Source organism: Oryctolagus cuniculus, chromosome 16, assembly GCF_964237555.1.
Source record: "Oryctolagus cuniculus chromosome 16, mOryCun1.1, whole genome shotgun sequence".
NCBI lineage: Eukaryota > Metazoa > Chordata > Mammalia > Lagomorpha > Leporidae > Oryctolagus > Oryctolagus cuniculus.
The window spans coordinates 68,174,536-68,187,092 of record NC_091447.1 but is presented as its reverse complement, the minus strand read 5'-3'; the positions used below and the strand labels follow the sequence as shown (position 1 = coordinate 68,187,092).

The 12,557-nt window shown below is 41.4% G+C and overlaps 2 protein-coding genes across 2 annotated transcripts; both read right to left on the bottom strand.

Annotated features, from left to right (window-relative positions):
* Nucleotides 1–882, bottom strand: LOC138845766 (olfactory receptor 7E178-like). Its single transcript, XM_070059340.1, has one exon. It carries the CDS (start codon nt 880–882, stop codon nt 1–3), a length of 882 nt encoding a protein of 293 aa, XP_069915441.1.
* Nucleotides 883–11,394: 10,512 nt separating this feature from the next.
* On the bottom strand, nt 11,395–12,279 carry LOC138845765 (putative gustatory receptor clone PTE01). Its single transcript, XM_070059339.1, has one exon. The coding sequence runs from the start codon at nt 12,277–12,279 to the stop codon at nt 11,395–11,397; it is 885 nt and encodes a 294-aa protein (XP_069915440.1).
* Between the last annotated feature and the right edge of the window lie 278 nt (nt 12,280–12,557).

Below are 12,557 nucleotides of genomic sequence, written 5' to 3'. Positions count from 1 at the left end.
CTAGTACTCAGTTTTGCTGCTTTTCCAACCAGCACTCCAAATGCACGGCACAGAGACTGTGTTGCTGAGGATCCCCCATATGGCCCTCTTGATGTCCCTGTTCCTCAGGCTGTAGATAAAGGGGTTGAGCATGGGGGTGACCAGAGTGTACACAACTGAAGCCCAGGCACCCTGCTGTGGAGAAAGTGAGAAGGTTGAACTGAGATAGACGCCTAGGCCTGCTCCATAAAATAAACAAACAACTGTCAAATGAGAGCCACAGGTAGAGAAGGCTTTGTATTTCCCACCTGGTGATGGGACCCTCAGAATGGAGGAAACAATTTTATAATAAGAGAAGAAGAGTGCTGACATAGGGAGAAAAGCACATACAAAACCAACAAAACATACGAATATGTCATGGATGATCGTGTCAAGGCAGGTGAGGTTGAGAAGCTGAGAAGGGTCACAGAAGAAACTGGAAATGTCAACATCCTTGAAGCAGGTAACTTGCAAGACCATCAAACTGTGCAACAGAGAATGCAAAAGACTAGCCACAACTGACACTAAAACTAAGAAACCACAGCGGTGGGAGTTCATGATGACCTGGTAATGAAGAGGGTGACAGATGGCAACAAACCTGTCATAGGCCATCACTGTCAGAAGCAAATCATCCATGCATCCAAAGGTGATGGAGAAAGACATCTGTGTAAGGCAGCCCACATAAGAGATAACTGTGCTGTGAGTGTGGACATCCACAATCACCTTGGGAACCGTGGTGGAGGTGAGACCCACATCAGCCAAGGACAGGTTGCAGAGGAAGAAGTACATGGGGGTGTGGAGGTGGGAGTCTGAGGTGAAAGCCAGGATGATGAGCAGATTCCCAAGCACTGTGACCAGGTACATGAATAGGAACAGCACAAAAATGAGAGGCTGTAGGTCTGGATCCTCTGAGAATCCCAAGAGATGGAATTCTGAGACACGTGTAAGATTTTGTGTTTCAATATAACCTGCCTTCCTTCTGGAAAAGAAAATAGTGTTGGTAAAAAGAAACAGATAAATAGGCTTCCAGCACTCTGTATATGTTTTCAACTCAACTAGTCATGGTTGTAGTTTAAGAATAACTCTAAGGTTTAAACAGTAAATGGAATTAAAATGTTACCTGGTACTATTCAATTTTGAAATTCATAATTTTTATGTTGTGTTTCCCCCCCTTATTCACACTGGTGAGCATGCAACTTCTTGCAGTCATCTCAACCATGACACACTCAGGCTTCTTAGGGTGCTTTCATTATTGGTTTCCATGTTACTCACCTCCTTCCATGCACATCTACTTTAGAGACACTCAAATGAAAAATTTTGGAAAACCATAAACATTAGAAGGACTCAGTCCATGATCACAGTCAATTGTAACCTATTATTTGAATTTACTTTTAGTTTTTTACTTTTTAGCAGATTTAATTTAGTTCATAGATACAATATAATGATATTCACTCTTCATTTCCTCCCTCACTTTTTTCTTTCCTTTTTGAGATAAATATATTTTTAATCTACATTATGTTCTATAGTTTTAATGATCAGTGATTAACATTTACTGTCTATGGGTGAAATGGTCAACTTTCTATTCAATTACTATTTATAGCACTTGCCTATATTGCTATTAAACTAGGGTCTTTTAGCTTTTCTACTTGATAAATTTTCTTTTGGTGCAGCACCTTTGCTTTTAAAAAGGAAGAATAAAAAGTGTCTTTCCCTATTTAGAAAAACATTCTTGCTAACAGTGTGCTATGTACCTTATTTTCTTGTAACCAACAGTATAGTTTACTTGACTTGAAATAATTATAATACCCTTAATAGCTAGAACTGCATTATCTAATCACCAAATTAAAGTTGGGTATTCATAATCAGGAAGTATTGCTGGGTATCAGTTGCCCTCTAGGGTTTTATCATTCTTAGCTGTTCTGATTGCCTTCCTTTGTTGATGGAAGTAGTCACTCAATTATTGTGTGTTTGCTTGTTTTGAGAGGCAGAGACACAGATGGAAAGAGATTTGAGAGTTTTCCTCCACTGGTTCACTGCCCCAAATGACTACCATGGTTGTGACTTCTCCCATGCAGAAGATTTGAGACATGGAATTCAATCCAGGTCTCCCACACATGAGGCAGGAGCCCAAATATTTGATCATCACCACTACTACTTCTTTTTTTTTTTTTTTGACATAGTGGACAGTGAGAGAGAGAGACAGACAGAAACCACTACTTCTTATCTGTAGTAGCAGGAAGCTGGAGTGAGAAGCCAGATCCAGGAATCCAACCCAGGCATGCCAGTGTGGGAGGTGGGCATCTTAACCACAATGCTATATACCCACCCCCATTTGTCTTTTAGCATAATTTAATATATAACTCCTTTCGTTTGTTCTGTGGACTTCAAATCTTGATAAAATTAGTTTATCTGTGCACATAATCATGTAACATCAGTGAGCACAAGGTAACACTACTACACTAGGCACCTGACAATGAAATAAAATAATGAACTTTAAGAGCCACCTGAATTTTTCCAATTTTTTTAATATATACCCCTTATAAGATGTTTTCTTTAAACTTGCTTAAAGCATTTATTCTGTTTCCTTTCATGGCCTAGTCATTCTGCTTTATGGTTTTTCTGATCATAAGCCTTGCCTGTAGTTGAAGTGTGGAGATCAGGAAAGACGCAGCACCAGCTTTGTGTTCCCGTCATCCTATGTGGAATTCAAAGATTTTCATGATGCCCCTTCCTGATAGTTGGATTATGGTTCTCTAACTTCAGCTGCCTAAAGGCAATGCTAATTCATTCCTTGGTATTGGAACCCAAGACCCCAACTGTCAGCCTCTTGCTCAGATTAAGTGAGTGATTTCAAGAGTTGGGGACAGGGCCAGCGCCGCGGCTCACTAGGCTAATCCTCCGCCTAGCGGCGCTGGCACACTGGGTTCTAGTCCCGGTTGGGGCGCCGGCTTCTGTCCCGGTTGCCCCTCTTCCAGGCCAGCTCTCTGCTGTGGCCAGGGAGTGCAGTGGAGGATGGCCCAGGTGCTTGGGTCCTGCACCCCATGGGAGACCAGGAAAAGCACCTGGCTCCTGGCTCCTGCCATCGGATCAGCGCGGTGTGCCGGCCGCAGCGCGCTGGCCGCGGCGGCCATTGGAGGGTGAACCAACAGCAAAGGAAGACCTTTCTCTCTGTCTCTCTCTCTCACTGTCCACTCTGCCTGTCAAAAAAAAAAAAAAAAAGGTTGGGGACAAAGTGGATGGCTGACATGAAATCTTGAAATGAGATTGAGAGATAGAGTCCCCAGAATGACCCTGTGATCTTTCTGTGATCTTTGCCTTTGAACTCAACCATACTTTACCTACTGCTGCCCACTGTGATCTATCAAGAAAACCCAAAGAGATCACAATGTGTGACAGGAAAGAGAAAGAGATGGCTGCTATGCCAGAGGGGAATACTGGACATGCTCCTTGTGCCTGCAGTCAGACTACCCACCTGTCTCAAACATGACTTCACCCATTTCTACCCCACAGCTTCACACAAGTTACACAAAAATGCAGGTTCCTCACCTCTTCTGTACAATCAAATAATATGGCAATGGAACATGATTTTATGTTGATGAAATGAAATAAGCTACTTAGAACCTGGGGTTCAGAGCCTGGAACTTAGGAAGCCCTCAATAAAGCTGTGTGATGTTAGGGTCACAGCATCCTCCCCCTCCTCCTCACCATCACCTTCATGACATTGCTGAGTGCTCAGGGGACAGTTTTAGGTATGCACAGGCTGCTGTCATGAAGAGACATCCAGTGGTTCTGAGAATCACTGTGGGAGGGAAAATTCAAAATGAGAAATCTCAGACCCTGATGAGAACCAAGAACATAAACTGGCACAGGCCTCTGAGCTGAAACTGTCTATGGTTTCCCTCCCAGCTGTCTACCCCAGCTGTCCTGCTTGTCCTGATAATGAGGAAACAGTGTTCCTGACAGCCCCGTCAACTTCCACTGTCTCCCTCAGCACTTACTGGGCTGTGCTGAGTCTGAGCAGAGGCATGACCAAGGATGATGGCTCCACTGCTGCTCTTCAGCCTGGAGTTCAAGGGAGCCTCAGGCTTTGGACTCAGGACAGGAAAGGAGACAGACTCAGTCTGGGGCTTCATGATGCAGACATTCACATGGGGAGGAGTGGCCATTATATTTCCACTACCACATCACAGTCTGGAGGCTCTGGCTCATTGCTTGAGCTGAGAGGACCTCGGGGGCTCAATTCACAGAGCTCCTAATTAGCCTGTAGGCCCATGTAGCCCAGTCTCTGATGACTTGCTGATGCTAATGGGAGAAAAATAGGGGAAAAGTAAGGGCACCTGGAATGTTCTCCAAGGACCGCTCACCTCAGATTCTCGCTGCTGAATTCCAAGATGCAGAATCTTACATAAAATTCAGACTTCTGTTCTCCATGTTTACAAATCCCAATGTGATTCTTTGAGTTCATTGCAGCAGTATGAAAAGCATGGAGAATTCCATTTTCTTTTTTTTCTTTGACAGATTGATTTTAATTACTTTAAAATTTACTCAGGTGTAGGATGGTTGAATCATATAGTAGTGCTTTCATTTTTTGAAGAGCTTCCACACTGTTTTCCATAATATCTATACTAATTTACATTTCTAACTACAGTATATGGGAGCACATATCTTCTATCTGTAAGCTTTTTAAGAAGAGCCATTCTAATGGGATGATATTTCATCCCATTGTGCTTTTTTTAACTTTTATTTAATGAATATAAATTTCCAAAGTACAGCTTATGGATTAAAACGGCTTTCCCCCCCATAACTTCCCTCCCACCTGCAACCCTCCCCTTTCCTGCACCCTCTCCCCTTCCATTCACATCAAGATTCATTTTCACTTCTCTATATATACAGATCAGTCTAGCATATATTAAGATTTCAAAAGTTTGCACCCACATATAAATACAAAGTGAAAAATACTGTTTGAGTACTAGTTATAGCATTAAATCACAGTGTACAGCACATTAAGGACAGAGATCCTACATGAGGAGTAAGTGCACAGTGACTCCTGTTGTTGACTTAACAAATTGACACTCTTGTTTATGGCATCAGTAATCACCCTAGGCTCTTGTCATGAGTTGCCAAGGCTATGGAAGCCTTTTGAGTTCACCGACTCTGATCATATTTAGACAAGGTCATAGTCAGAGTGGAAGTTTTCTCCTTCCTTCAGAGAAAGGTACCTCCTTCTTTGAAGACCTGTTCTTTCCACTGGGATCTCACTTACGGAGATCTTTCATTTAGGTCATTTTTTTTTTTTAGCAGAGTTCTTGGCTTTCCATGCCTGAAATACTCTCATGGGCTTTTCAGCTGGATCTGAATGTCTTTAGGGCTGGTTCTGAGGCCAGAGTGCTGTTTAGGACATCCGTCATTATATGAGTCTGCTGAGTATCCCGCTTCCCATGTTGGATCATTCACTCCCTTTTTGATTCTATCAGCTAGTATTTCCAGACACTAGTCTTCTTTACGTTATCCCTTTCGCTCTTTGTCCTATCATTATGATCAATTGTGAACAGAAATTGATCATTTGGACTAGTGAGATGGCATTGGTACATGCCACCTTGATGGGATTGAATTGGAATCCCCTGGTATGTTTCTCACTCTACCATTTGGGGCAAGTCAGCTTGAGCATGTCCCAAATTGTACATCCCTTCCCTCTCCATTCCCACTCTTATATTTAACAGGGATCACTTTTCAGTTAATTTTCAACACTTAAGAATAACTGTGTATTAATTACAGAATTAACCAAATAGTATTAAGTAGAACAGACAAAAAAATACTAAGAGGGATAACGTACTAAGTTGTTCTTCAACAGTCAGGGCAAGGGCTGCTCAAGTCACCGTTTCTCATAGTGTCCATTTCACTTCAACAGGTTTCCTTTTTGGTAGTCGGTTAGTTGTCACCAATCAGGGGGAGCATATGATATTTGTCCCTTTGAGACTGGCTTGTTTCACTCAGCGTAATATTTTCCAGATTCCTCCATTTTGTTGCAAATGACCGGATTTCATTGTTTTTTACTGCTGTATAGTATTCTATAGAGTACATGTCCCATAATTTCTTTATCCAGTATACTGTTGATGGGCATTTAGGTTGATTCCAGGTCTTGGCTATTGTGAATTGAGCTACATAAACATTAAGTGCAGACAGCTTCTTTGTTTGCCAATTGAATTTCCTTTGGGTAAATTCCAAGGAGTGGGATGGCTGAGTTGAATGGTAGGGTTATATTCAGGTTTCTGAGGCATCTCCAGACTGACTTCCATAGTGGCTTTACCAGTTTGCATTCCCACCAACGGTGGGTTAGTGTCCCTTTTCCCCACATCCTCTCCAGCATCTGTTGTTGGTAGATTTCTGAATGTGAGCCATTCTAACCGGGGTGAGGTGAAACCTCATTGTGGTTTTGATTTGCATTTCCCTGATTGCTAGTGATCCTGAACATTTTTTCATGTGTCTGTTGGCCATTTGGATTTCCTCTTTTGAAAAATGTCTATTGAGGTCCTTGGCCCAGCTCTTAAGTGGGAAGTTTATTTTGTTGTTGTGTAGTTTCTTGATCTCTTTGTAGATTCTGGTTATCAACACTTTATCTGTTGCATAGTTTGCAAATATTTTTTCCCATTCTGTCAGTTGTATCTTCACTCTCCTGACTGTTTCTTTTGAAGTACAGAAACTTCTCAATTTGATGCAATCCCAATAGTTAATTTTGGCTTTGACTGCCTGTGCCTCCCGGGTCTTTTCCAGGAATTCTTTCCTGGTGCCAACATCTTGAAGGGTTTCTCCAATGTTCTCTAATAATTTGATGGTGTCGGGTCATAGATTTCGGTCTTTAATCCATGTTGAGTGGATTTTTGTGTAACGTGTAAGGTAGAGTCTTGCTTCATGCTTCTGCATGTGGAAATCCAGTTTTCCCAGCACCATTTATTGAGTACACTGTCCTTACTCCAGGAAAAGGTTTTAGATCCTTGATCAAATATAGATGACTGTAGATGTTTGGGTTGATTTCTGGTGTTTCAATTCTGTTCCATTGGTCTATCCATCTGTTTCTGTACCAGTACCATTCTGTTTTGATTGCAACTGCCCTGTAGTATGTCCTGAAATCTGGTATTGTGATGCCTCTGGCTTTGTTTTTGTTGTACAAGATTGCTTTAGCTATTTGAGGTCTCCTGTGTCTCCATATGAATTTCAGCATCATTTTTCCAGATCTAGAAGAATGTCTTTGGTATCTTGATTGGTATTACATTGCATCTATAAATGGCTTTTGGGAGAATGGACATTTTGATAATGTTGATTCTTCCAATCCATGAGCATGGAAGATTTTTCCATTTTTTGGTATCTTCTTCTATTTCTTTCTTTAAGATTTTGTAATTCTCATCATAGAGATCTTTAACATCCTTGGTTGTCGCTCCCCCTCTTCACGGAGGAACGACACTAGACCCTGCACTGTTCTTTGGTCTGCTCGGCCCTTCCCGGGTTTGCTGCTGGTCCTTCCCAGGTTGGCTGCTGATCCTTCCACCTCCATGGAAGGGCAACTCCCCCTGCCACTTTCCCCACTTCCGCGTGGGAGGGACAGCACCAGCCAGCCATCTCTCTCGGGGGCTGCTCAGATGTTCACTGGATGTTCCTGGTGCATGTTGTCTCTCTCCTCCTTTACAGCCCTCTTCCACCAATCCCAATTCTGCTACCCACATGCCGAGTATGCTGCTCTCCTCCAATCAGATCAGGATCAGCTCCTGCAGGTTACTGGTCGAACTGGAGGCAGCTGTGTAGAAGTTGTTTGCTCCCTTTCAGCGCCATATGGTGGGAAAGCAGATGCATAGAATAAGTCTTAATTCCAGTAACTTAGTCTAGTCCAAGTTGCTCCCCACTTTTGGTTAAGTTTATTCCAAGGTATTTGATTGTTTTTGTAGCTATTGTGAATGGGATTGATCTTAGAAGTTCTTTCTCAGCTGTGGCATTTTCTGTGTATACAAAGGCTGTTGATTTTTGTGCATTGATTTTATATCCTGCTACTTTGCCAAAATCTTCTATGAGTTCCAATAGTCTCTTAGTAGAGTTCTTTGGATCCCCTAAATAAAGAATCATATCATCTGCAAAGAGGGATAGTTTGACTTCTTCCTTCTCAATTTGTATTCCTTTAATTTCTTTTTCTTGTCTGATGGCTCTGGCTAAAACTCCAGAACTATGTTGAATAGCAGTGGTGAGAGTGGGCATCCCTGTCTGGTACCAGATCTCAATGGAAATGCTTCCAACTTTTCCCCATTCAATAGGATGCTGGCCCTGTGTTTTTCATAAATTGCTTTGATTGTATTGAGGAATGTTCCTTTTATATCCAGTTTACTTAGAGTTTTCATCATGAAAGGGTGTTGAATTTTGCCTAATGCTTTCTCTGCATCAATTGAGATAATCATATGTTTTTTCTTCTGCTGTCTATTACTGTGGTGTATCACATTGATTGATTTGTGAATGTTGAAACATCCCTGCATAGCAGGGATAAATCCTACTTGGTCTGGGTGGATGATTTTTCTAATGTGTTGTTGTATTCTATTGGCAATAATTTTATTGAGGATTTTTGCGTCTATGTTCATCAGGGATATTGGTCTGTAATTCTCTTTCAGTGATGCATCTTTCTCTGGCTTAGGGATTAAGGTGATGCTGGCTTCATAGAAAGAATTTGGGAGGATTCCATCTTTTTACATTGTTCTGAATAGTTTGAGAAGAAATGGAATTACTTCTTCTTTAAATGTCTGGTAGAATTCAGCAATGAATCCATCTGGTCCTGGGCTTTTTTTTGTTGGGAGGGCCTTTATTACTGTTTCAATTTCTGTCTCAGTTATGGGTCTATTTAGGTTTTCTATGTCTTTCTGATTCAATTTAGGTAGATTGCATGTGTCGAGGCATCTATCCATTTCTGATAGATTTTCTTGTTTGCTGGCATACAACTCCTTGTAGTAATTTCTGATGATTCTTTTTATTTCAGTGGTGTCTGTTGTTATATTTCCTTTTTCATCTCAGATTTTATTGATTTTGGTCTTTTCTGTTTTTAGTTAGTTGAGCCAATGGTGTGTCAATTTTATTCATTTTTTCAAAAAAACAGCTCTTCACTTGGCTGATTTTTACTAGGTTTTTTTTTTTTGGATTAAATCCTGTTGATTTCTTCTCTGATTTTAATTATTTCTCTTCTCCTACTAGATTTGGGTTTGGTTTGCTGCAGTTTTTCTAGATCCTTGAGATGAATTGAAAGCTCATTTATTTGGTGCCTTTCCAATTTCTTGATGTAGGCACCTATTGCTATAAACTTGCCTCTCAACACAGTTTTTGCTACGTCCCATAAGTTTTGGTATGTTGTGCTGTTATCCTCATTTACTTCCAGAAAGTGTTTGAGTTCTCTTTTGATTTCTTCTATGACCCATTATTCATTCAGGAGTATGTTGTTCAGTCTCCATGTGTTTGCATACTCTCTAGGGATTCCTGAGTTCCTAATTTCCACCTTCATTCCACTGTGGTCCCAGAAGCTGCATGGTATGATTCTAATTCTTTTAAATTTGCTGAGACTTGCTTTATGGCCTAGTATGTGGTCAATCCTAGAGAAATTTCCATCCACTGCTGAGAAGAATGTAAAATCTTTAGATGTAGGATTGAAAGTTCTGTAGGTATCTGTTAGATCCATTTGGGCAATAGTGTCGATTAAATCTGCTGTTTTCTTGTTGAACTTCTGTCTGGATGATCTGTCTATTTCTGAGAGCAGAGTGTTGAAGTCCCCCACTACTATTGTATTGGAATCTAAGTCTCCCTTTAAGTCCCTTAATATATCTTTTAAATAAACCAGTGCCCTGTAATTAGGTGCATATACATTTATAATAGTTACATCTTCCTGTTGAATTGAACCCTTAATCATTATATAGTTCCCCTCTTTGTTTCTCCTAACAGTTTTTGTGTTGAAGTTTATTTTGTCTCATATTAATATGGCTACACCTGATTCTTTGGGGGGTCAGTTAGCATGGCATATCTTTTTTGAACCTTTAACTTTCAGTCTGCATGCATCTTTGTTGGAAAGATGTGTTTCTTGTAGGCAGCAAATAGATGGGTTTTGTTCCTTAATCCATTCAGCCAGTCTGTGCCTATTATTGTAGATTTGAGTCCATTAACATTCAATGTGACTATTGATAAGTAGTGACCTGCCCTGCCATTTTCCCAAAGATATTTTATAGTATATGCTTTGAGTTTCCTATGATCTTTTACTGGTAGGTGTTCTTTCTTTACCTTCTTTCATATTGATGGCCATGTTTCTGTGTTTCCAAGTGTAACACATCTTTAAGCATCTTTTGCAGGGCTGGACGAGTGGCGACAAATTCTTTCAATTTCTGCTTGCTATGAAACGTCTTTATTTCACCTTCATTCATAAATGAAGCTTTGCAGGATATAATATTCTGGGCTGGCAGTTTTTCTTTCTTAGCATGTGGGCTATGTCTTGCCATTCCCTCCTAGCCTGTACGGTTTCTGATGAGAAGTCTTCTGTGAGTATAATTGGAGATCCTTTGAAAGTAATCTGACATTTCTCTCTTGCACAATTTAGGATCTTTTCTTTATGTTTCACTATGGTAAGTTTAATTACAACATGTCATGGTGAGGATCTCTTTTGGTCATGTTTATTAGGGGTTCTATGACCTTCCTGTACTAGGATGTCTCTGCCCTTCTCCAAACCCAGAAAGTTCTCTGCTAGTATCTCACTAAAAAGGCCTTCCAATCCTTTCTCTCTCTCCGTGCCTTCAGGAACTCCTAGAACCCGAATGTTGGGTTTTTTAATAGTATCCTGTAGATTCCCAACAATATTTTTTAGATTTCTAATTTCCTCTTCTTTTCTTTGGTTTGACTGTATGCTTTCCTGTGCTCTGTCTTCTAAGTCTGATCTGATGGCAGGAGCTAGGTGCTTATCCTGGTCTCCCATGCGGTGCAGGGCCAAAGCACTTGGGCCATCCTCCACTGCACTCCCTGGCCACAGCAGAGAGCTGGCCTGGAAGAGGGGCAACCAGGACAGAATCTGACACCCTGACCGGGACTAGAACCCGGTGTGACGGCGCCGCAAGGGGGAGGATTAGCCTAGTGAGCTGCAGCACCGGCCATTTTATCACAATTATTGATCCACACCCAGCTTCTTTTATTTTTTCTGTAAAACCATTTTATTGCTTGATACCTCCCAGCCTCTGGTTATGTATGAAAAATGTATAAAAATCTAAAATATGCCTCATTAAAAAGACCAAAAGAAACAATAACCAGACACAAAATCTGGAGAGCACCAGCCTCACACATCAAGTATGGAGAAAAGTGAGATTTGTAGGTCTAGATGCTTCATTTTGCTGCAGTTCCCACCAAGAGTCCAGACGCGTGGCACAAGGACTGAGGTGAGCCTGTTTTTCTGAGGAGCCTCCACGGGGCCCTCTTGATGCCCGTGTTCCTCAGGCTGTAGATAAAAGAGTTGAGCATGTGGGAGACCAGAGTGTATACCACTGAGGCCAAGGCACCCTTTCCAGGAGACACTGAGAAAGCTGAACTGAAATACATCCCAATGGCTGTTCCATAAAATAAGCAAATGACTGACAGGTGAGAGCCACAGGTGGAGAAGGCTCTGTACCTCCCACCTGGTGATGGGACTCTCAGAATGGAAGAAACAATTTTATAGTAAGAGAAGAGGATCCCTGAGATCAGGAAAAAACCATATACGATGCCAACAAGATACCTGACTATGTCATTGGTGAAGGAGTCAGAGCAGGCAAGACTGAGAAGTTGAGAATGGTCACAGATGAAATTAGAAATTTCAACATCCTTGAAGCAGGTAACTTGCAAGACCATCAAACTGTGCAGCAGGGAATCCAAAAGGCTGAACACAAAAGACACTGAAACTAAGAAGCCACAGCAGCAGGGGTTCATGATTACCTGGAAATGCAGGGGGTGACAGATGGCATCAAACCAGTCATAAGCCATCACTTTCAGAAGCAAATAATCCATGCACCCAAAGATAATAAAGAGAGACATCTGTGTCAGCCAGCCCATGTAGGAAATGACTGTGCTGTGAGTGTGGATGTCCACAATCATCTTGGGAACCGTGGTGGAGGTGAAACCCACATCAGCAAAGGAGAGGTTGCAGAGGAAGAAGTACATGGGTCTGTGGAGGTGGGAGTCTGAGATGATGACCAGGGTGATGAGCAGGTTCCTGAGCACCGTGACCAGACACATGGACAGGACCACCACAAAGAGGAAGGGCTGCAGTGCTGGATCTCTGAAAAGCCCATGAGATGGAATTCTGTGACATGTGTGATATTTTGTGTTTCAATATACCCTGGAATCCTACTAAAAAAAAAGTTGGTAAAAGGAAGCACACAAACAGGCAATCAGCACATGCACATATTTCAGTTCAACCAGTTATGTGTATATCACATGATTTTACTCTAATGTTCTTAGAACAATCGAACTAAAGAGAAAAATTTTGGTGCAATACAATTTTTTAAAAGATT